General features: G+C 44.2%; 1 protein-coding gene across 2 annotated transcripts in view; it reads right to left on the bottom strand.

Moving 5' to 3' along the window:
* The window catches only part of LOC144773229 (E3 SUMO-protein ligase RanBP2-like), an 827846-nt gene extending 803086 nt beyond the window's left edge, over window positions 1–24760 (bottom strand). Inside the window, exon 1 of one of the 2 annotated variants that reach the window (XM_078658128.1) lies at window positions 24588–24760. In XM_078658128.1, coding sequence (XP_078514254.1) covers window positions 24588–24659 — 72 coding nt within the window. In that variant the 5' untranslated portion in view covers window positions 24660–24760. The remainder of the gene's footprint in view (window positions 1–24587) is intronic. The other variant, XM_078658127.1, reaches the window with a different exon arrangement.
* Between the last annotated feature and the right edge of the window lie 651 nt (window positions 24761–25411).

A 25411-nucleotide genomic window follows, 5' to 3' on the forward strand; every position in this document is an offset into this window, starting at 1 on the left:
GAACCTCCAGCTAGATAGATCCCACCCCCCCCCCCCGATTCACTCACCGGCTCATAAACAGACTACCCAATATCAAGCGTGGGTACAGCACTGGAGCCTGATAGACCCATGGCGCGAACACAACCCGGACACACGCCTGTATTCCTTTCACTCCATACCCCATAATCTGCGAGTCCGTCTTGATTAGTTCCTCTGCTCTACGACAGTGTTCCCACTCGTACAACACTGACTATCTCAGCAGAGTCCTATCAGATCACGATGCACATGTCCTGACGCTTAGATGGCGACCCCCGCACCCTCCTATACCAACCTGGAAATTACCAAGTGAATGCCTTTCCGACCAGGTTTTTAGACACACACACGGCTCCTATATCAGCGAACACTTCACGATCAACGCAGGCTCGGCAGGGTCTAGCCTAATAGAATGGGATGCATTCAAAGTCACAGCCAGAGGCCACTGCATCCAACAGATACTTGGAGTCCGTAAAACACTAGACAGAACCCTGCAAGCTGCAGAAAAGGCCCTAGCAACACTCACGAGGCAACCAGACACCACCGACTCCACTGTCGAACAAATAGCGGAAGCCAGAACCACCTACGCAGAGGCGTTGCGAGATCTGCGTAAATATAACTTTAGAGCCTATGCAGCCAGGGCACACAGGGAGGGCAACAGGGCGCGCGCGCTCTTGGCATGGCTAGCCAGACAGGAAGGGACCACGAGCCCGATCACGGAATTGCTTGACCACACAGGTACCCCCAGGCACTCACAAATAGATATCTTACACACCTTCCAAGATTACTATGAGACTATCTACCAAGTCCCGACACAAGCAGACCACCAACGGGAAATAACACGATTCCTCCGCCCCCTACGCATCCCCCATATCCCACGAACCGCCAGGAAAGAGCTGGACTCGAAGATTAAGGCCCCAAAGGTCACCGAAGCCCTTAGACAACTGGCACGACATAAGGCCCCGGGTATGGACGGATTTCCTCTTGTATACTACAGCACCTTCTCAGTGCACCTTGTTCCAAAAATAGTGACGGTGTTGGACGAGGCGCTGGTCCGAGGAGAACTCCCGAGGTCACTCCGAGAGTCTATCATTGTAACCTTTCTTAAGCCGCATAGAGACCAAGTCCTCCCGGCCTCATATAGACCAATAACGCTCCTAAACACGGACTGTAAGCTATTAGGGAAGGTCTTAGCAAACAGATACACCCAAATCCTCCCACCTCTGGTGCACTCCGACCAAAACGGTTTTGTCCCGGGACGAAACACCTCACAGAACATACGTCGGTTATTTCACGTCCAAGATAATACGAAAACACGATTCCCCAATGCCGCCTGCTTGATCCTAGATATTGAAAAGGCATTTGATACCTTACTCTGGCCATACTTCTTCGCGGTACTACGCAGATCCCGTGTTGGACCGGTTCTGTTGAAGTACACCAAACTCCTCTACCAGGGCCTTACATCTCGGGTTAGGATAGGCAAATACATATCGACCCCGTTTCAGGTACACAGAGGGACCAGACAGGGATGTCCCCTATCCCCCCTCCTGTTCGCCCTAGCAGTCGAACCACTTGCAATTAAATTACGTCAGGAAGGGCAGACGTGGGGAATACCGACAGCGGACATCACACACTGCGTGTCACTGTATGCGGATGATCTCTTGATATATGTCAGACACATCACAAGCGACTTATCTACAATCTGGTCGACTCTCCAGAACTTCGGAGCGGCCTCCGGTCTTAAGGTTAACTGGACGAAATCCACCATATTCCCCCTAAGTCCACATCTAGCGCTGCACGACCTCCTGATGGGCCCACATACACTCGCCTGGTGTACAGCGGCACCTCGATACCTAGGGGTACAGCTGTATCACACCCACACGGACCGATATGATGGCAATCACCGTAAGGTCTTGGCTGGACTGCGAACATCGGTGCGCTTTTGGAAAACGCTGCCACTAGCCCCCATAGGTCGCATCGCACTTGCAAAGATGATAATAGTTCCACGACTCCTATATCATTTTGCCAATCTTCCGGTGATACCGCCACGATCCTTCTTTCAGGAACTTAACACGCTCCTCACAACACTGATCTGGGGGGGTGGGAGACACCGGGTGGCCCTATCCACGCTTTGCTTTCCTACCACCCAGGGTGGCCTCGGAGCTCCATCCTTTGAATCCTACTTTTTGGCGGCGCAACTCCAGTGGCTGTCCTATTGGACGGCGGTACGCCATGTCGGGGAAACACACACAGAGCGCGGCCAAATCCCCCTTCCGGCGATACACCGACTATTGCTCCCAGGCACAAAGCCACTGCGCACCTACCCCTTGCAGGTGACGGTGGCACGCTCATGTATGCTCAGGATCCACCGAATGTCCAAAGAGAAGCCACCATACTCACCGCTACTCCCGCTGGTAGGTCTCCCCCGCAATGATAGTTATTACACTTCCCGCAATCTCCAGGTCTGGACGGACCACTCCATAACAGACTTGGCGTCCCTTTTCGATGAAGGACAATTAATACCGTACGCCCAATTGATGGATCTCTATGATCTCCCACCTGGCCAATTCCTCCTACACCGACAGCTCATAGACAGTTGCCGCCCATTCTGGGATGCTCGGGAGGGTGAACCCCCGACACACTATCATACATATGGGGGTGGGTAGGCACCTGGTCACATGGCCATAAAAGGCCATCCGAGAGCTTCTTCTGCGACCCTTGGACTCACTACGACGGACGTGGGAGGACGAAGTCGGTCGGGTATTTAATGATAAGGAGTGGGAAAAAGTATTTGAGTATCCCAAAAAAGTCTCTCGAAATGCCCACTTTCGGAACATCCAATTTAATATACTTCATAGGGCATACCTCACCCCGCAGCGACTTCACCGGTTCTATCCTGACACACATTTCGCCTGCCCCGATGCCAGACCCCCGAAGCTGACTTCAAACACATGTTCTGGGACTGCCCAGTCATTACACAATACTGGAATAGGGTACACCGTATCCTTGTAGAAGTAACTGGTAATACAACCCTGCCCACGTGGGAAGCTAGCGCCTTGGGATTGTTCCGCAAACGGAAAACTGAGAAAGTAACTGGCCGTTTCGTCTCCTTAGCCATCCTCCTAGCAAAAAGAGGTATAGCATGCACTGGTGAGCCACGGAGGGACCCCCGGAGGCAGCATGGTTAGGAGCAGTGAAGAAATGGGGGGCGGCGGAGGAGGAAGTATTAAGAGACGAGGAGGTAAAAGGCATGCGTAAACACCCCATCTCCCTTGAATGGGCGCAGCTGCTGCATCTTTTCACCCATGTTACAACACAACCACCCTCCCTACCCACCTCTCAAATGCACCTCCCGCCGAGCTCCCCACAGGGCCAGTCTGGAGAAGCCTCACGAATGCATGCTGGCCCCTAGAATGCGGTGTCGCCTAACGCTGGCCTCGTCACTCCCACGAGATGCACCATTCCCCGCCGTCGGCCCCGATCACCCGCCCTGCACCAACCACCGCCCACACCACTTACCTAGCTTCAACATTTCTCCCCATAATGGGATATCCGCAGCATTAATCCCCAGTTCATTCCCCCCCAACAGTTAGTTGTTCCCCTCACTATTCGGAGGATTCGACTCCGATACGCAGCTCCTGGGAATGCATACACCAACAGCTTAGACAGGGCCACAACAGATATACATGAGAAACACACACAGAATCCCTGGGCATTCCAAACAATCTCACCATAGGACCCATGCCCTGCATAGTGGTGCACTGATGGGTAGACTTAGATTCTTTCCCCACTGAACGAGGGTCGTGGATATGCACAGGGACTATACCTGAGATGATAACCTCAACGATCGATAGACATGTCACCACTGCTGGAAGTATAGCTACTAGCTCTGAATTACTGTATTTGTCTTAATCATATCTCAAAAACGGTATACACTTGTTAGGATAATGGTTGTAATGCAATATAAACCTTCAATAAAAACATTTAAACAAAAAAAAAAAAAAAAAGATGGTTAAAGTTCCATAACTTCCTTAATGTGAGATAGTGCCCCATTTTTTGCCTGGAAAATGATGTGGTTCCAATTGAAAGTGCACTGTGTCCCTGCCAACCAGGTCCCCTGTGCCAGAACTCCTTTCCTAAAACTGTATCACGATTGGCACAACTTCAGACCCCACTGTAAGTCCCTAGTAAATGGTACCGCAGGCATTGAGACTGAAGAGGGTCCGATAGGGACCCCTCATCAAGGCGATGCAAATTGCCACTGCAGCCTGCATACCTTGGTGCAGAGAAAAACTACAAAGTCAACATGACACAGCGCCTGTGTGCCATGTTAAGCAACACTGCTTACGTTATAGGTAAGTCACGCCTTTAGTAGGCCTTACATGTCCTAAGGTAGTGTGCACTATATATTCAAGTGTAGACATATCTGCATGGGCAGATATGCCCCTACAGTATTTAAGTCTATTCTTAATATTGTAACTGCTAGGGAAGCCATAAAGAGTACAAGGACTGCAAACTGGCCAACCCAAGTTCCCCAGCACCAGGTTTTCACTGAACCCAGGAGTGTTTGGTACCAAACACCTCCTCTTAACCCCTTCGATGCGGATGACAAAGCCAGCTCGGCATGGGCGTTACCTGCGCTACGCGGATGACGAGCTGGCTTTGTCATAAACAGCGCATTTTTGAAATTCCAGCGCACAGCGGGAAAACGCGGTAGAGGTTAATAAACACACACTGGTGCCAGCATTGGATTTATTAGAACATGCACTCAGAGGTGCCCCCTAAAAACCTAACAACCCTGGTGTGGTCTCTGACTGGCTTTAGGCAGCCTGCCACCACTAACATGTTTCTAGACCCATAAAGAGAGAGCACTTGCTCTCTAAGGCCAGAAACAAAGCCCATCCTGGGTGGAGGTGACACCTCCACCGACAGGCGGGCACAGTGCTCGAGAGGGAAGCTTCAAAAGGCCTTGCCACCTTCGGAATGCGGCCCCAGCCTCTGCTGCTAGCAGCAAATGGCAGCCCTGGGTTCAAACCCCCATTTTTGGTGGGAGAATCGGCAGAAAAACTAAGTGAGAATAGGAGGTGTGCACTCCTTCGCCAACTCCACACCTCAAGTGCTAGAGGCGTATTGAATCACATTTTTCAGTGTTCGCCATCTTGAAGATGGTGGGGCTTATTGAATCAGCACTAGGACTATGCCCTCCTCCCACAGAAAGGTGACATGACCGAGGGTGTAGACACCCCAGGTAAGGGACTCATTAGTTCCTACCCGTCACTCCCATATAATGCCACTAAATCTAGTATTTTGGTGGCTCTCCCAGACCCTGAAATCTGAATCCTGACAACCTAAGAAGAGCCAGACACTATATCGTCACACCATCAGAGAAGACTGCAGACACCAGCTGACTTGGGTCCAGCCCTACAGACCTGTCTGCTTCATTTTGTGAACCTAAAAATGGCAAGAAGCTCAATACTAAGAGCTATATTTAAAAGCAATTTAGTACAGAGACAAGGAGAAACTGCTATCTTAAAACTTTGCATAGTTCTAACATAACATTCTCTGTGATTATGATATAAAAGTTCATTCTTCCTCTCATCTATGATCGTCTAGGACACAGAGAGGGCAGGTAACAGTAGTAAGTCAATAATAAAGTTTGTTTTTATTTGCTTAAAGTGTAACCTTTTCTAACTTCATCTGCACTAATGAAATAAGTACAAAAAAGTATGAGAAGCCACAGCCACTTGTAAAAACTGAACTCTAATGATGAATCAGTGTACAGAGTGTACTTTATATTTCAAGCATAGAGACCTTTGGGTTCAGTCGATAAAATTAAAAGCAAAATAAAACTGTATGTACTAGACATCGTAAGTATATATATATATATATATATATATATATATATATATATATATATATATATCAAATTAAAGCATTCTTAATCACTTGCTTATGAACTGAAGCAATTCACACTCAGTCCTGACAATTCATTTAGCAACATAACATTTCGAACATGAATGTTTTTTAAAAGACATAAGTGATATATAGCATTTTGAGTGGGTGGGGGATAACAGAAATTGAGGTTTTGCATAAGTGATGAGAATTGTACACACGAAGTACGAGTAGTGGAACCTTATAGGAATTCAAGAAAAACTGACATATTAAAGAATAAAAAAATTACAACCTTTACATACATATATAGCACCAAAAGGCAAATATGTATTAATGCAAAGTAACTAAAGCCTGCACATTCACAGTCTTTAGGGGACTCAGTTCAAAATCAGACTTTTCTTACCAAGCAGGAGAGGATTTTTTATGTCAGATTTGAAATCCAGGATAAACTGAGAATTATGGCAGGAGTAAGAACTCCTGTGAAGGGGCCCAATTACGTGAAAGGACCACAATCTTGTGAGAGCTTGCCTGGAAGATAGCAGGATACACTGGTTGGCACAATATTAGTGTTATAATTTACTTGTGGTTACATTCCCACCCCACCCCCCTTGATGGAGCAAGGACTCATATACAAGAGACTTGCTCGGGTGCAATCCACTCATATAAACCCGTAACGTTGTACTAATAATGTATTGTGTAACTAATATGCACCACATTACATATATTTTTTAGCTAGACGAAGCTTGCATATGTGTTTTACTAACAAGTAACCTGAATGGAACTTAAAATGCCTGCTAACGAGGGAAACTGCGCATGTGTCAACTGCATCTACGCAGAATGACAGCTTTACACTTGGAGGGAAAAATTCTGCTTCTGCGCTAATGCATCTAAAATGGCCGCTTGGAAGCTCACATGCTAAGCATTTGGTTTGCTGAAACTAAAATTAGCTATTTACTAAATGATAACGCAGGGAGAGTCTTTATAAGTAAATGGGATTAGAGTAGAGATAGGTGATATACAGTGAAATCATTTTTATTTCGAAATTGATACGTTTTATTTTGACCTCTCTATTAGTTTGTGTTTGGGCCTCTGAACGATGCTAAAGTCTACACTACATGTGCCTTCTCACGCAGGCGCAGTGATGCCAAGTCAGACCCCATGATGTCAAATCTTGAAACCCGTCCAAGGCCGTCCTGGGAACCTGCTGGACATCCTGCAAACTCAATTGACAACTGTAATATGTATACATTGTTGTTGATGAAAATGTGAATAGGGGTTGGAAATAAAGCTTGGGAAAACAAATTGATGGGCGGGGACAAAAAACAAAGATCTAAAGAAAAATATTTTAAAAACTTAGAAATTTGTGATGATCATTCCCCTTAGTTTGTCCAATCAGGAATAGGAGTTTCATAAAGTGGAAACATTTAGGGGGGGTACATGCCATTAGAAAGGTATAATTGAGGTAGTTTAGTTAGAACAGTGAACAGTCGCAGCAAGACTAGAATGCTGAGAGACAGGGATCCTGTCCGAGTGCTGATCGAATATTGAAGAAGCAGACTTAGAATTTTTCAGCCAAATAATTAAAAGATGATCGCGGAAGAATCAAGGAGGTAATCTATTAGAAGATGATCCCGGAAGAATCGAGGAGGAAGTTTGTGTCAGAGAGGGGTGCAATGCAGGCGTCTAATCCAGAAGAGGTCATCTATCCTGTCCTGAATCCTGTCCTGAAGTCATAGTCACCTGATCTATTCCAGGGGACCCATCAATTTCTTGGCCATGGGGCTGATTTCCACACCATGCTAGGTCATTATATTTCTGTGTAGTATGTCACTGTGCTGCTCTCTCTCTCTCTCTCTATCTATCCTATTTTTCCTGAGGTGCTGTTGTGATAATCTCATTTAAAATAGATAACTAAATATTGGGTAAACTGATCTTACTTCCTCGGAGAGATGGAGTTCGTACTGTAATTTGTTTGGCTCATATGATTTCAACTAAATAAAACATTTCCAGAGTTTGTGGTTATTTAATAAAATAGAAGATAAAAAAACCTATGTCATTTCACCATCGACTAGTTACAACTAACAGGTCCATTGACCAGAGAAAAGAACTTTTTGATCAGTGAAAAGATTAGTTAATGAAACAGGTAACTGATCTTATTAAAGCATATATAAAAATGGACCCCCAGCGGTGATAACCAGCCTATGTGAATGAGGGAGTGTTTATGGGCCCTGGTGACTATATGGTGATAGGGTTCCTGTAATTGGTAACCGGCTGGATCACCATCCAGTCCTGACCCATTTGGAATGTGCGGTTGGAACTGTCAGCTGAAGGTTCTAAAGCGGATTAGAACCTGTGGTGGTGTATAGACGTTCATAAACAACGTTACAACTTTTGCACAGCATCATTCTTTTATAATATAGGTGACAATTTTACTGTGTGAGGACAGCTACACCACCAACCCGAGCCGTACTCCAGTAGCAGTGGTATAATTAAACAGTGCATCTGGATACGGTGAGAGAGGCTCATTCTACTAATTTACTGGAAAACTTGGAACTTTTTAATTTACGATTAGCTGTTCCTTCTCCAACGAAAATCTATGGGCTGTCTTGTATTACAAATTGCTGTATCCACAATTTCATGCCCAGCTAAATCTTTCACATACAGCCTCTCCGCATATTTCTACTGACTTTTACCCCTTCCCTTGTGTGGCACGGCGGGCTTTCCTCAACAAAAGCCTCGCCCTGGGTTGCTGCAGGATCATTGCTGCCAACGCAGGGGAGGTGTGTCAGTGCTGTTGGGGGGCAATTGCGCAATCATTCTTGCGGTTCTGTGTGGAGCCGAAGAATGAACAGAAGCTTTGCCCTGAGTTGTTGTCGGACTAGCGCTTTCAACTCAGGAGAGGTGCGGCTGCGCTGCTGCAGTGTGTTTTCCGTGTGGAGCCGAAGACCTATTGGAAGTTTTCTTGTGCGCTACCGGTGGCAACCACGCCCTATGGAGGTGTATCCGGATTACTTTGGTCAGCAAGTGCAGTTACTTTTGTGTTAATTCAGCCGACCACCACCGCTGACAGGCCCAGCTCTCCGGTCATGTCCTGTCCTGTCATGTCATTGTCTTCTGTATCAGGAGGACGGTCTAGGGGCATGTACCTCAGCGGTAACCTGCCCACCTCAGCGGTAACCTGCCCATTTCATCGCGCTGGCAGGCACAGCTGTCAGTCAAGATCTTCCTGAGCCCAAGACGGCGTTCCTTTCGCACTAAAGCCGGCCACTCTTTTCCTCATCACTTCTTGCTGAGGGGTTCACACTGCAAATCTCTACATAAAAAGAAAAAGTCAATTTTCAACTGCGCTGACAGGGACAGCTGTTCCTGTCATTCCATGAGTAAGACGAGTATGCTGATTTCTCCAATGTTCTCAAAAGTCATGTTGTGAAAGAATCTCGCTGACAGGCACAGCTTCATTAACCTGCCTGCCAGCTGTGAATAAAAAGGGAACCTCAATTACACTTGGCCATCATAGTTTCACGTTGCATGACACAGCTACTATCGGCCATATACTTAAAGCTGGTCTGCAATCTTCACGCTGACAGGCACAGCGCACGTAGTATGGAGTTGTACTTTAGCAAAGCCTTGTTTGTACAGTACATTTAGGGAGTTCTTCCTTACCAGAATATTTGAGGTTTCTATTAATACATAGTTGGAGTGTTACATTCAATTGAGAAAGTTAGTTAGCAAGTAGATATCATTCAATTGAGAAAGTTAGTTAGCAAGTAGATATTTAATCACATCCAGTTTCTGTGTGATTTAAGTGTTCAGTTTCTATTGAGCTTTACGTATAGGGAGTAACATAAGCTATTTTTTTTTTTTTTTCCCCCCAGAGTTTTATGTAGCGCGAACTTGACCCGAAGGTATCAGGTATCAGAGCGCTTTACATGAGCACCAGTTGCATTACAGAAGGACACATTCATTTTTTGGGGGGGTTAGGCACATGGAGATTAAGTGATTAACCCAGAATCACAGGATGTTGAGCATCGTTGCAGAGACTAACCCAGTTCCCTAGATTGGAGGTCGACCGCCCTAGCTGGTAGGCCACAGCCGCTCCCTTACACCATGACTGTAACTAATGGGTCATAACCACATCCGTTTTTAAATGATGTGGAGAACCCAAATATCCTTGAAAACAGTGGAGAATAATTATTCAAGTCGTAGCTCATAGCTATAGGAGGAGAAAAAAATCACCTTCCTTCGTAAACAGCACCTTCTACTCCATAACCTAGGGGTAGAAGGATGCAAACATATGATAACATTACAGAGTCTTCCCAAGATAGGGAGAATAGTGATTAAGATGAAAATGTGTATAAAGTCAACATAAACGGACTAGAGAAGCATTTTTGATAAAACTGATAAAAATGTGGTGTTAGAAAGACATAAGTTATTCTCCAGAATTCAAGGAAAAAAGTCAAAATGTATATTGCTGTTTTGAAGGGCTTATCCAAAACATGTGAATTTGAACAATTAACTGATTTGCTGATTAGGGATCAATTAGTCAGATGAACCAATAATTCTAAAATCCAAGAAAAGTTACTAGCTGTACTCCTGATCTAGTCACATCAATTTCAATTGCTTGTTTGAGAACACACTGCAGACTGTATTGAATAGATAAAGGCAGGCTCTGACACTACAATGGAGGCAAATGAATAAAAAGGATATCAACAAAGAAATCAATAAATAAGATAAAGGGGGAAACACAAAAGCCAGGTGCCCAGTGGTAATAAACTCAAATGTTACAGGTGTGGCAGTCCAGGGCATCTTGCAAATAATTTGACTTGTCAGGCCAGAACAGTAGTATTCCCTGAGTGTGGGAAGAAGGGACATTTGGTTAGAGTACGCCGAGAACTATGCTCCACACCAGTGTTGGTTGTTCAACCAACCAACCCACCCGAGACTAAACTGGTGCTTGAATTCAAAAGTAAAAATGATATAGTGAGTTGCCCTTCATGCAGAATTACCCTTGATAACAAGCCTGAACTGTGTTCGCACACTCATGTTCACCTTACAGACTTTATAATGATTTGTTTACCGACTTTTTTCCTGGCAAAAAGAATAAACTGAAGTACCTGATATCAAGCAGGGGCTACAACGGGGAACCCATATATTATTGGGTATGACCACGATGCAGATTGGTTTCAAAGGAAGGAACACTGTAGGAAGAATTTATGTTATCAAAAAAGGGTCCAGTCCATTTGGGTGGAGACACAAAAAAGAGCTGGGGATCAACTTAGATCCCAACAGTCCTGACCAAGAACTCCTTGTGTACCCTGCTGTGTGTGGCTATGATGTCTGCAGCGAATTTCCTGATGTATTTGCAGATAAATTGGGCTCATTAAAGGACAATCAACATAGCATAAAGTTCAAATCAAAGGCTAAACCAGTAGCACAAAGTTAGACCTATTCCTCACTTGATGCATGATCTTTTGAGGAAAGAACTTGATAGACTTTTAAAAGCAGGGGGTTATTGAACCTATAGAGCGTTCACAATCGTTGGCTTCGGTAGTTCTAACGATCAAATCCTTTAGCAAGGACGTAAGATTGTGCATGGATCTCGGGGACTTAAATACGAATATATGAGTGGATAGACCTCCACTTCCTCAGATTCATGAAGTTCTCACTTTAATTAAATGTGCTAGCTGTTTCAGCGTTCTTGACTTATCCTCCGCTTATCACCAGGTGGAGCTTCACCCTGAATCACGCCACCTCACCTCATTCGGAACTTCCCTGGGTGCATTCCAATATTTACGCATGCCCTTCGGACCAGCGTGTGCTGCGGCCGCTTTTCAAAGGATCATGCAGCACATTTTAAAGGATGTGCCAGGTAGCTTATGTTTCCAGGATGGCATCCTCATCTATGGCAAGGACGTAAAGGACCACAACGAAATGCTAAGGGAAGTGTCAAAATGGCTACAAAATGCAGGGCATAACCATAAAAGAAAGAAAAATGCCAAATTGGTGTGGGATACATAGAGTACATAGGACACACTATTTCCTGTGATGTTATTAAATGCAAATTGAGTCTAGTAGAGGCCATCCTGAATATTGCAGCTCCCACCAATGTTGAAGAGCTCAAATCCATTTTTGGGACTGTCAGAGTACTACTCAAAATTCATACAGAATTATGCCAGTATAGTAGAGCCTATGAATAGTTTGCTTAAGATGAAAGTCCCTTTCAAGTGGAACAAAGACTACCAAACAGCATTAACTTCTGAAAAAAACAGCACAACAGAAGCCTACTCTCTGGGAAGATTAGACCCTATCAAACCCACCATTCCATCCACAGATGCCAGCAATAAGGGTTTAGAAGCTAGTCTTATACAATGGGTGGATGGTAAAGAGCAAATGGTCTCTTTAGCCTCCAGAGCATTGAAAGGAGAGGAGAAACAATATTATGTTGTGAGGAAGTAGGCTCTTGTATGAATCTGGACAGTCAGACTTTTTAAATTATGTTTATGGGGCATGCCTTTCACAGTCAAAGCTGACCACACGCCTTTAATATAAGCATTTACTACCAAAGGATATGCCAGAACCACACCCAGGGCTGGAAGTTTATAATTTCAAAGTACAGTATGTCCCTGGTGCTCAAAATGTGGTTGCGATTTCTTTCTCGTTCACTTGTAGGGGAAGAGGGAGACATCAACACGGCAGAAGACAAGAAAATAGTACTAAGATTGACAAGTATAAACAAGGATGATTGGGAAGAATGCAGAATGTTGGATGATGAAATGATTTCATCATCAACAGCAAAAAACGACATACAAGAGGGATGGCTGAATAATAAAAATAAAATCCCTGCCAAGTTATCCAAATATTGGGAGGTTAGATTCGGATAGAGTACACAGGGTGTGACAGAGTACAGGGCTCAAAAGATAGTCCCTCGAGAGAAAATACTATTGACCTTGCACATGTAGAACGTTTAGAATGTGGCCTCACCAAAAACAAGGTATGACTGGAATACTGGTGGCCAGGCATGGACACCATGGTGGAGACTGTATGAGGAGTGATAAGACGCACCAAGACAGGAAGCCTCCCCTTTCTCCTGTTAAGGTTCCAGAAACTAGATGGTCCAAACCGGCTCTAGACATAATAGGCCCACTGAACCCGAATAGGCTGAAGAAACGTTTTATCATGGTACTAATTGACTACTACATGCGTTGGGTGGTCAAAGTGTGTACATCAAATCAACACTAATTCCCTTATCCAATTTCTTACGGATGTTTTCTATGAGGAAGGTATTCTAGGCACGGATAACAGAGTACAATTTACATCCGATCTTATGAAGGAGTTCCTCATGTACCATCAAATACAACATAAAAAACTGCTTTGTATTGCCCACAAGCGAATGGGCTTGTTGAAACGATGAATCGAATGATAAGGGAATGTTTGCAGAGAGCGAAGTGATTGGGACACCTGCCAAACCTGCCCTTCAAGACAATGTCTCTCCTTCGGCTTCCTTAAAAATGTAGAACTCCCAAAATGAAATTAACCGCTGCGTGTTTGAAGAAGAAGAGTGTGTGTGGTGGACAAGAATGAAATTTCTAGGGAAAAAAAACCAGCACCAGTATAAATACAAACACATATGATATCACCAAATGTGTTAAACCCCTGCATTTAGAGAGGGAAAATGGGTTCAAGTAGATCTTCCCAAACCATGGAGAAAAGATGATTGCAGGTTCTCAGAGCCTCCGAAAAGAATTCAGGTAAGGAGAAACGCTGTGCATTTTGAGAACGATCAAATATGGGGTATGGACAAAACTGTTTCTCACAAAATCACTCGGAAATCAGCAGGAGGTGCCGCAGCAAGGGGTGTACAGTCCAATATCGAAATAAACCTTATAAGGAGATCTCCGAGAGCTAACATCTCCCCGGCATGGCATAATGATTACAGTATTGAATAATGTGCTTCTTAAATTGTTGCCTACCCTTGTTGTAATTACATGTATATCGACCTTCCCTCGTGCTCTACTGTATTATATCTTTTTGATATCTGAGGGTTTTTATAGTCATATGGGTTGTTGTTTCTTATTTTTCTTTTTAGTTGCTTTTCCAATATTCTGTTATTTATTGTAAATGACTCTGTTATCTTCCTGCCAATGGAGGGGTGTTTTAATTTACTTGTGGTTACATTCCCAATCCCCCCCTCCTGTCTTGACCCATTTGGAATGTACGGTTGGAGCGGTCACCTGAAGGTTTATTTATTTATTTATTTATTTGCGTGTTTGTAAAGCGCTTAAATAAACTCCCAAAGGAGTATCTCCGCGCTGAAAGACAACAGAAGCAAAACCGGGACAGTATAATCGTACAGGGCCAAAAACTCGCAGAGTAGCAGATCATTAAGTTTTATTAACCTAACTGGTTAGACCTGAAACAAAACAGTTTTTAATAGTTTTCTGAAAACAAAATGATCAAGACACTGTCTTAATTGGAGGGGGAGGCTGATCCACAAAGTAGGACCAACCGCTGACAGGGCCTTGCCACCCATTCTAGTCCTGCCAACCCTAGGTATCCTTAGCAACAACTGCTCACTTGACCTAAGGGAGCGAGTGGGAACATATGGGACAAATTTAGTAGCTAAATAGGCAGGACCTAGATCATGTAGTCCTTTATGTACAATACAGCAAGTCTTGAATTTCACTCTTTGGCAGGTGGATAACCAGTGAAGTTTCTTCAACAGAGGTTTAGATGAAGATCTAGGGGGAGCATTTAGGACCAGCCTAGCTGCAGTGTTTTGTACAACTTGCAGTCGGTCCAACACCTCTTCATTTGCGGACACCAGAAGACCATTACAGTAATCAAGTCGGCTGATCACTAGAGCCTGAACCAGAGTATTTCTAATGAGTCCGGAAGGAGCGGGAATATCCTACGGAGGAGCCCTATCACATGAAAACAGGACCCCACCGTATTATTTCCATGTTGTTTCATAGTCAGCTCCGGCTCCAGACGTACCCCAAGGTTCTTGATTACTAGTTTTGGTTCTGGGACTGGTCCTAAATCTAAAGGCCACCAGTCAGGGGACCATAATATCCTGGCCTCACCGAAAAGAATCACCTCAGTCTTACCAACGTTACACTGAAGGAAGTTGGAAGACATCCACTGGGATACTGCTTTCATCCCCTCGGAGAAAGATTGTATAACCTCCGGGGTCAGTGATTTAAAAGGAAAAAGCAGCAGAGTATCATCAGCATAAGACACTGGACAGAAGCCAAAGGCTCTAGTTATATCTGCCAGGGGTGCCACATAGGTGTTAAAAAGAGTTGGGCTCAAACATGAGCACTGTAGCACCCCTTTTGTGATCTTAACCTCATCCGACCGAAATTCACCCATGGTGACACTTTGGGTGCGGTCGGAGAGAAAGCTCTTTATCCAGTCCAGTGCCTTGCCCCCCAGTCCCTTCACAGTCAGGCGTTCGATCAAGATCTTATGAGAGATAGTATTGTACGCTGCCAATAAATCTAGCAGCACCAGGACAACAGAAATACCTCTGTCCTGGTACATACGAAGATCGTCAGTTATCGACAGCAGGGCCGTTTCGGTACTAAATTTCGGCCTAAAATCAGACTGTGAAGGATCAAGGCTTCCCGATAGTTCCAGGAAGTTGGACAAATGCTTGTTAGTATGCTTTTCAACGATTTTACCCAGAAATGGTAGCAGGGAGATGGGTCTGAGATTGGACAAATTAGTCCAAGGGATGGCGGTGTTCTTCCAGATAGGTCTAACTAGAGCCTTTTTCCACTCACGTGGAACACGTCCTGTTTCCAACGAGAGGTTCACCAGGCTCTGAATATCTGGACCAAGCACTTTCCCCACCTCTTCCATTGATCTTGCAGGTAATAGATCAGAAGGGCTCCCACTTTTGATGTTATTGATCAATATCTCTACCTCTGGCAGAGTGATATTCGGAAAGTTAAGAAGCAAATCAGAGTCGGCCGCAACTGCTTGACCCGATATATTAATGTCAAGAATATTATTTCTAGATGGAATAGATGCCTCAATTTTTTTATAGATAGCATCGATCTTATCGGTGAAAAAACTTGAGATGTCGTCACATAGCTGTTGGGACGACATATCCGCACTTTCACATGCTACTGGTTTTAGAAAGGTGTTTATGATTTGATATAACACTTTTGGATCGTTACCTGCTGCCTCCAGTTGTGAGGTAACATGGCTCTTCCGTGTAGCTCGGATGGCTTTGTGGTAAGTTCTTATGGCCATCTGATAATTAGTTTTATCCATCTCTAAGTGCGACTTTCTCCAGACTTTCTCGAGTTTCCTGGCAGTACGCTTAAGGCACCGCAGCTCTTCTGAAAACCAGACTTCCTGTTTTCTTGCAGGACGACTTTTAAATATTTTGAGTGGGGCGATCTGCTCTACTGCAGAGCAGGTGGCTAAATCATATTTAAATAGGGCAGAATCAATGTCTTCAGTAAGTAGAATTTTCGGAGCAACATACACCTTTTTAAAGGTTACCTCAGATATTTTATGCCATTGCCTTCAGCGCGTCGGAATTTGTACCGGACGGTTAGAGGGGATGTCAATTTTAGGCATTGAAAACTCTAAAATAGAATGATCTGTCCAAAACGTTTGTTTGGGCGCATAACACTTTATGCCCGGAAAGTTAGAGAGAATCAGATCTAAAGTGTGCCCAGCCAAATGTGTGGGCCCACTGTTACACTGTTTCAGTCCCAGCAAAGAAACATCCATCAAGAAAGATTGTGCCTCCATATTGTCTTTCATCTCGCTATGAATGTTAAAGTCTCCAAGCAGTATAAAATCTTTATCTGCATCAACATATGGAGCGAGTGCTTCCACCAACATACTAGAGACTTTTTTTATGGGGCCTGGAGGACGATAGACTAATGCTCCCTTCCTGCTATATTTGGCTGACGTGTCAATTTTAACCCCTACCGCGTTTTCCCGCTGTGCGCTGGAATTTGAAAATGTGCTTGTTTATGACAAAGCCAGCTCGTCATCCGCGTAGCGCAGGTAACGCCCATGACGAGCTGGCTTTGTCATTAGCGCGGAAGGGGTTAAAGACCATCATTTCAAAAGCAGAGTTACACCACTGATCTAAAACAGAAACAGAAATGCTGCTTTTATGCGCAATCGCTATACCCCCACCTACTTTCTTCGGTCGATCTAATCTAACCATTTTATACCCTTCCGGGATCCCAAGGGTAATGGCTGGGATAGAGTGGGGTTTAAGCCATGTCTCAGTGAGGAAGCACAGATCAGGTTCATGTGTAGAAATGAGGTCCCAAACCTCGATGTAATGTTTGGGAAAAGACCTTATGTTACACAACAAGTTCTTCCCGCCCTGAATAATTTCAGTGGTCATGTGTATAGTATGATGTTGAAGTTCGTCAATCGTTCTAGAACATGGATTACATACCGCCTGAAACTGGCATTGCCTGCATGAAAACGGTCCTTCGGGAGGGGGGTGTACTTTTAACCCACAGTCTAGCTGTGGATAAGTTCTTAAACCCATCAGAGCCTGAGAGGTATAGCTCACCCTAGATTTAATAGGGTCACTTACTTCAGATGATGTTAATGCCATGGCCCCTGGTCCCGTCCTGTCATGGACGGGCACAGACGGGCTTCTCTCTGGCGCGTCCTCTGGCGCGTCCTCTGGCGCGACTGCTGCGCGCTCAGGGCGACGAGAGGGCTAAGTAGCCCCTCCTTGTGGGAGACTAGACCGCTACCAGATCGACCTAGCGGAAATGTAGAAAATGTCAGGCTCTTACCTGTCCGCCCTCCGCTCTACGGCACTAATTACCGAGTCGGACCGTTCTACAGCAGACTCCAGCTGACTGCAACCTGTGGTGGTGTATAGAATAAAACTACCTTACAACTTCTGCAGAGCGTCATTCTTTTATAAGAACGTCACAAATCGGATTATATTAGGCAAGTACAGAAGAGATTTTGTCAGGTGCCAAACTATGACTAGCTGTAATAACGAGTGCTAGTAACTTGTACAATACTCTTTTTCTATTAAAAAAAAAAAAAAAAAGACAGTCAGTACAGAAAAATATGAAGAGATGAGACTGCTTGGGATGGGGGCTCACTGCCAGCATTATATATTGAAAATTAATTCATGACTATACAGTGACAACATATGGTAGAGACACAGTTTAATGGCTAATGTATCAGGCCAACCTTTAATTCTTACATGTTGTTGCGTTGTTGTGCAGTATGTCTTGTGTTGTATCATTTTTATTGAATATATATAAGAATTTGATTAAATTGGAATACATTTATAATTTTATAAACACAACAGCCATATGAGGTGGCTGATGATACAGGCAGCACCTCCCTGTAACCCCCCCCCCCCCCCAATACAAGTGGCTGCTGATAATAGGCCGGGAGCAGGGATCATGGGCTCAGATAGGGGGCAGAGCTAAACAAAACAAAAAGCTCCCAACTCCTAAACTGGTAGAGACTCATCACACAAGTCGGGAGATTAATGGAAGAACTATCAGCCCTGTGCCAACCATAAACTTACCACCTGAAGCATGCCCCTACGTAGTTGTACTTGTGGGGTACCGGAATTGAAGCCTGAACAGAAAGAGACACATACAGAATTAAAAAACAAGATAAGAAATTGGCTAAACCAGAACAGGCCACTACCTGACAAGAAAAGTGGGGAGATCTTACATGTTAGAAGGGTGAATTGGTTAGGCAGTAGAAGTAAAGATACGGCGGGCAACTGCATTATTGTGAACTTCAGGGATACCAGTTTAGTTTAGTATATACTAAATAGTGGCAATATAAATCAAACAAGCACTATAAGACCGCTGCCACTGGGATATTTTTACCCTGTACAACGTGTCACTCACGACCCAAGGTACACTTTTGGTAGAACGGGAACAGGTCTAAATGACCCTAGGGCTAGGAACTACACCCTGGATGGCCTGGCGACAAAAGAACAGGGCCTAGCGGACTGGACAAATAGATTTAGCCCCTTATTGTCCCTTGACAAGAACGACTGACTAAGTAGGTCTTCGGACCATCCAGACAACTCAATGGAGAAGGAGGGTGATAAAATTAATTCACAGGAAACACCAGGGAAACACCAGCAAAGGGTGGCTGGAGCACTCCCATTTACACAGGGACGGGGGGTATAATTGGTGCCTTTACGATCTGAGGACGGGCCAATTATTGAGAATCCGAGTGGAAAAGTTTCACACAGGGAACAACCTACAGAGGGAGGGCTAAAAATATTATCTTGGAACATAGCGGGCTTGGCAGGGAAATTTGATAATAAAGAATGGCGAAAGTTATCTGAGGTTTGTATAGCGCCAAATCACCGTCAGGTCTCTAGGCGCTTCTGACAGATGCAGTAACAACGATTGAAACAGTGAGCAGGAAGTACAGATATAACAAACCTTGATCAAATTGAATAGAAAGCTTCCCTAAATAAGAGCGTTTTCAATGACTTCCTGAAGTGGAGAAGATTAGTTTCTTTACGGAGGGGCTCAGGTAATTTGTTCCTCATCTCAGTGGGTTTCAGATAAGTTTGCAGGAGACTTGGGCGGTCGAAAGCACCCCTTTTCAAATAGCAGGTTACCAGTGTTTCTTTGTACCAGCACAAGATGCTAGATCAGGAAGAGTAATTGGAGGACTAGCATTGTATGTAGATCTAAATCTGGAAGGAGTCTGGACACTTCCATCCTGGTCATCGCACACTCTCCAGGCGGTAAGATTTTCGGGTAGCGCGCCGAGACTGATAATGTTCAATATTTATAAAACAGGGTCTGCGAAAGGAAACAACTTTGCATTCCAGGAACTAGATCACAGACTTAGTCAGGAGCTAGCCTATAGGAAAGGGGCTGTAGTACCCACAGTATTAGTTATGGGTGACCAAAACTGCCATCTATGCCCGAGCTTGTTTCCCTTAAATAGAGACTGGTCCTGTTGCCCAATTGAGAAGGGTCCACATTTCGAACACACCGCTGAGGGAACAGCTTTTAGTAAGTTCTTAAGAACTCATGTCCTAGAACATACCATCGACTTGGCTAGCTTGGGAAAAGATGGGTCTCTCACACCAACCTTTAAAGGAAGAGGATGCTCTTCCTTTATAGATTACAGGCTAGTGTCCAGTCTTTTAAAAAACTGGATTAGCTCGGTAAGGATTGACTGGAGTATATTTAGTGACCACAATCCTTTAGTCCTGGAACTCCTATACCGAGGTCGACCCAAGAAGAGTCTACAGCCGTACACTGAGTTGAGGGCAGTGAGTTCAGGGAAGACGGCTTAGGTGGTCGAAAATTGACAGTGAGGCATTTTATAAATCTCTAATAGCCAAGGGGAAAGAACTGTTTGACGAATGCCTAGATCAGACGATAGAGGGGTGTTCACTGGTCAAGGCGTTTGGGTCAATAACCTGCCTGGTAGAGGGGCTAATGAAGGCAAAGGGCCCCAGGGGAAATACAACACAGCCTAGATGGTTCGATACCAACTGCTCACGAGCTTTGAGAGACCTAAAATCTAGCCTTAAAGCCAATCCTAGGGACAAACTAAGAGTAGCCCTTTGCAGACAGACATATAAAACTGTGCTGAAGCAGAGAAAGGTTTCCCTTCAAGCTGAAGTGTGGGCAGAGCTAAGGCAGGCTGGCGAAAGAAGGGACACGACAGAATTCTGGAGGATATCAACAGGCCTTGTTTTCAGGATAGTAGCACCCCTGTGATTGGAACGAACATCTTACCCGAACAGTGGGTGACACACTTTGAGGGACTTTACAATCATAACCAGGACACTGACCAGGAGGGGGGGTGGGATGGTAAGCGGAGCTCGGTTGTAAAATTCTCCCTTGAAGAAATAACCAAGGCGATCCAAGGCCTCACCCGCAATAAAGCCCCAGGCCCTGATGGCACTCCACCTGACCTGTATTTGAGTAATATAGACCTATGGGCCCCCATCCTCATGAGGGTGTTAAATGCAGCTATTAAGACTAGATTGCCCCACTCCTGGTCTACTGCAACAATTGTCCCTATATTTAAGAAGGGAAACAGGGACAACCCCCAATGCTATAGACCAATATCATTGATTGATGTCTCAGCCAAAATCCTGGGCCGGGTAATCTTGGAACGGCTAATGGATTGGACGGAAGAGCATCATACCATCTCGGACACCCAGTATGGTTTTAGGTCTGGAAGGTCCACTAGTGACCAGTGTCTTAACCTCTATTTGCTGGTAGCAAAATATACCAAAGCCAGCAATGACGCTATTTACTTGGGGTTTATGGACCTAAGCAGCTGAGTTTGACCATGTAAATAGGAACAAGCTATGGGTCATGATGAGTAACATGGGAATTGACCCAGGTTTGATCGACATTCTTAGAGAGCTACACTGGGACACTACTGCCAAAGTCCGCTACAACATGGAGGGGGGGGGGGACACAGAACCCTTTCTATGTACTTGTGGAGTGAGACAAGGTTGTATTTTCGCCCCTTTTTTGTTCTCACTTTACATTAATAACCTGGAGAGAACCTTGATTGCCCTGAACACAGATTGCCCAAAAGCAGGAACGCACCATATACTGGTGCTTTTGTACGCAGATGACGCGGTCCTGCTTGCCGGTACTCCGAGGGACTTGCAGGGTTTAATTGATGGATTTGTAAATTTTATGGACACTTTAGACCTTTCAGTGAATTTGAGTAAGTCCTTCGTGATGTTGGCTGGCACGAAGCCCTGTAGGAACTTTGTATATAAAATAGGGACTCACACTTTAGAGAAGGTGAAGACCTTCTCTTATCTTGGGCTACTATTTGATGGGGCACTAAAATTTAAAACCTTGGTAGAAGAACGGTGCTCAAGATTGATATCCTCAAATGGTGCTATAAAAAATTTTGCCCAAAGGTTGGGTCGTTGGTCCCCGGAACAGGTCATGAACCTATATGGCTCGATAAGTACTATGAAAGCCATATATGGTTCAGAAGAGTGGGGCCTTGTGGCTGCTAAGCAACTACAGTTAGAGGAAGACAAATACCTGCGAAGGATTTTATAAATTGCCCAGAGCACTCCAGCAGTAATTGCGCACAGAGAACTGGGCAGACCATTCATTGAGGATCAGGTTAAGCTTAGCCCTATTATGGCATGGTTAAGAATTTGGGCAAATCCTGAGGCAGACCTAAGCAGACTAATTATGAGGGATTGAATTATGAGGGATTGTCTACAAAGGGATAAAGGTCTACAGATCCCATGGTTAAAATACATCAAGGTTAGAGGATCTAGACCGGAAGGATCTCTTTACCAACCCAAATGCAATATTAAATCTCAACAAACTAAAGATTAAAAAAATGTTGCTTGAACAGTTTGCCTCACGCAGAGCAGGAATAGAACTGTCCAAACGGTCAGTAAGCGCCCATTGTCTCATTAAGAATAGTGAGGGCATGGAACATTATTTGTATTTGATGCATAACTCCCAGGATAGGTTTTTAATGTCTCGTTTTAGGCTCAATTTATTACCAAACATACTGGCTGACCCACCAGGTTTTACTTTAACATTTGAGCAGAAGGGTGCTTGCGGCTGCGACAATCGGTGTCTGCAGGACACCCTTCATTTTGTACTTTTGTGTCCTTTTTACAAGATGCCTAGACGGAAATTTTTTGGTAGATATTTTAAAAGAGGCAAAGTTCCGTCATGCTAAAACTGCTTTGCTCTTTTTACAAAGAGCAACTGACATTCGTACATTATGTTGCATTATGAATTTTATAAAAAGTCTCGGCGAGGTTAATAAATACAAGAGGACAGGGTTAATTAATGGTCCCAGATAAAATCCTTGTTAACTTTTTAATCTATATTGGTGATTTTAGATGGAGTTCAGATATGTTATTTAATTGAATTTTTAAGTTGTATATATGTACTTTTATGATGTTTTTTAATCATCGAATAAAGATTTACTGAACTGATACAGGCAAGTGTGTAAGTTGATTTGCTTTGAGGGGATTGAGTAGCACCTTCGTGTGCATTTTTTCCTATTTGGTTCATCTACCTTGACCTGTTGGTTCAAGGGTTTGTCTCTTGTTACTTCTGTTTCTTTGTACTTGTACATAAGCAATAATAAATATTTTTCTAACTCATCTTAATGCAAAGGTGATAGGACAAATCCACCTCTAGTGGGACAAATGGGTGTTCACAGAGTGCAAAGCGAGGAAAATCACGTCAAAACACTTGTCTAGCTGAACAATACAGGCCATCCTTAATTCTCAATAGTCTACCACAGTTGTGTACGACCTTTACAGTCCTTCATTTCTTACACTGTTAAATAAGAATGGAATTCCTGGTGAAAGCATGGAGGACAATATTACGCTAATGACAAACAATTGAGAACGTTTCTAAATCCTTATGTAGAACCGTCTCCAGCATAAAAGGGATTCACATCTGCATGCTATTGGTTTCTAAACAGCTTGCCAGATACACTTTACTTGGTATCTGTGGCTTCTGCTAAACTGGACCTACCTGCTCCAGCAGGACTTGCTATTTCCAAACAAAGATTGCAGTAATCCTTAAAATCTTCTGATTTTAAAGAAGATGACTAAAGGCCTGGGTTTTAATCAACAATATGATTTAACTGTTCAATAAAAAGAGTTCAATAGTGCACCCGCTCATACTCTCTAATAGAGAAACACTCAAATTATATATGCAAAGTGGAGGAAAATAATAATATACAATACATATAGTACAAAGATTGTAAAGAAATTAGGAATATTGGAAAAGTTCTCCAACCAAGGAGGCCGTTCGGTACGGATGTATCACAAAGTCCTTCAAGTAAGGTTCCATTAGATTAAAGTAGGCGATGGTGCTACTTTTATAAGTGAAGCAGTGACTTTTGTATTCGACACTGTTGTTGTGGGAAGAAAGATAAAATTATCTATTTGCAGAATTGATCGACGCGGAAGAATCTCCTGCTTTCCATAAAACAAACGTCTACATTTCATAGGAGGGATTGCATAAGGAACCGATATGGTAGCGCAGTCCCATATACGACATTTTGGGGAGGGAGGGATCTATTAAATAGATTCCCATTAATGCATCAAGGAACACATGAGCTACAGCAATCACAATGATTACAAAGAGAAAGTCTAACAACTTTGCTTACTCTGCCCAGTGCTCCAAAGAAAGTCGAGACAGACATCGCGAACTACACAGCCCCAAAACATAGCTAGCATTATGCTCTCCTTCACACCACTTAAAATACCTTCTTAAACTCTGCTCAGCCGTCTCTGACAGTTTACAGGTAGGCATGTCGAACACTAAAAGTAAAATACTGCTTGACAGGTTAGAGGTAGAACCCCACCCCACATCTTAATCGATGCATGTAAGCTTCAGCAGCACCTGTGGCTCAAAAGTGGCGCCTCCAGTTAAAACAGTACGTAGAAAAGGCACGAATTAAACTAATATTATCCAGAATGCGACAGCGCACGTAACCGAGCCATTCCGAGAATAGAAGCTGTCTACTTCGAACAACTCCGTAGCAACTCGTCTGCCGCTGACACCCAAGCAAGCAGTCTACAGAACACCAACAGCTCATTACTAGCTCCCAAGAAAATGAAAACCTGCGCTTGACGGACCCTTCTGGGTCTCTATAGGCTGTCTGGTGATATACCACTACTCTGCGTCTCCGTTGCCTCTCACCTCTCGCGGGGACGGTGAGGCACTCTGAACCGATGCGATGTAACGCTCCACCTCGGCCTTGCTGCGCCTCATGTTGGATGCGGGTAGAGCCCCCCTGCGAGAGAGACCGGCAGCTGCTCCTGCGAGCCAGAGCTCTCCCCGCTTCCGCGGTAAGAGTGAGACTGAGGGCGCAGTACAATGACGCACCACGGCAGCGACAGCACAGGCTTGCGCAGCGTGCGTGAATTAAAGTTGCCGGGTGTCTTTGGACAGATCTCGGATGACTTTCTTTCCCAACGCTCCTTATATTTTCGCAGTAGGTTGATTCAGTATTTTTGGTGGCTTGTTAAAGGACCAAAACGCCGCTTGCTTTTAGGATTCTTCTATTAAGGTGCTGGGTTTTAGACAAGCCAATAAAAAGTGCGATTTATAGAGAACGGCCAATCACGGATACATCATATATGAAGGGAAGTGCTTCACGCAGAGCAGATGTCCGTAAGTACGCCGTTCCTATAACGCACATAAAGTCTCCAAGCAAGGGCACGGTGGGAGCCATCTTGGAATGGCGCGTTTCGTAATATTACAAACAGCATGCTACAGAAAAGAGTAGGAGCAGTAATGTACTTACATTTTATACAATTAACTGCTTCAAATATAAGTGCACGAATCAATTCACTTTCATACCAGCTAAAAAAGAAAACTTATCAGAACAATTAAATCTAAAAAAGTTATCTGATTAGTTAAACTGAAAACCCCAGAAGGGTAATGGAGATTTCCCTAGCTTTAGTGAAAGAAAGGCTAGATTTTATTAATGACAGGTGGCAAGTATTATAGATTCTGTTCAT

Source organism: Lissotriton helveticus, chromosome 8 (assembly GCF_964261635.1).
Source record: "Lissotriton helveticus chromosome 8, aLisHel1.1, whole genome shotgun sequence".
NCBI lineage: Eukaryota > Metazoa > Chordata > Amphibia > Caudata > Salamandridae > Lissotriton > Lissotriton helveticus.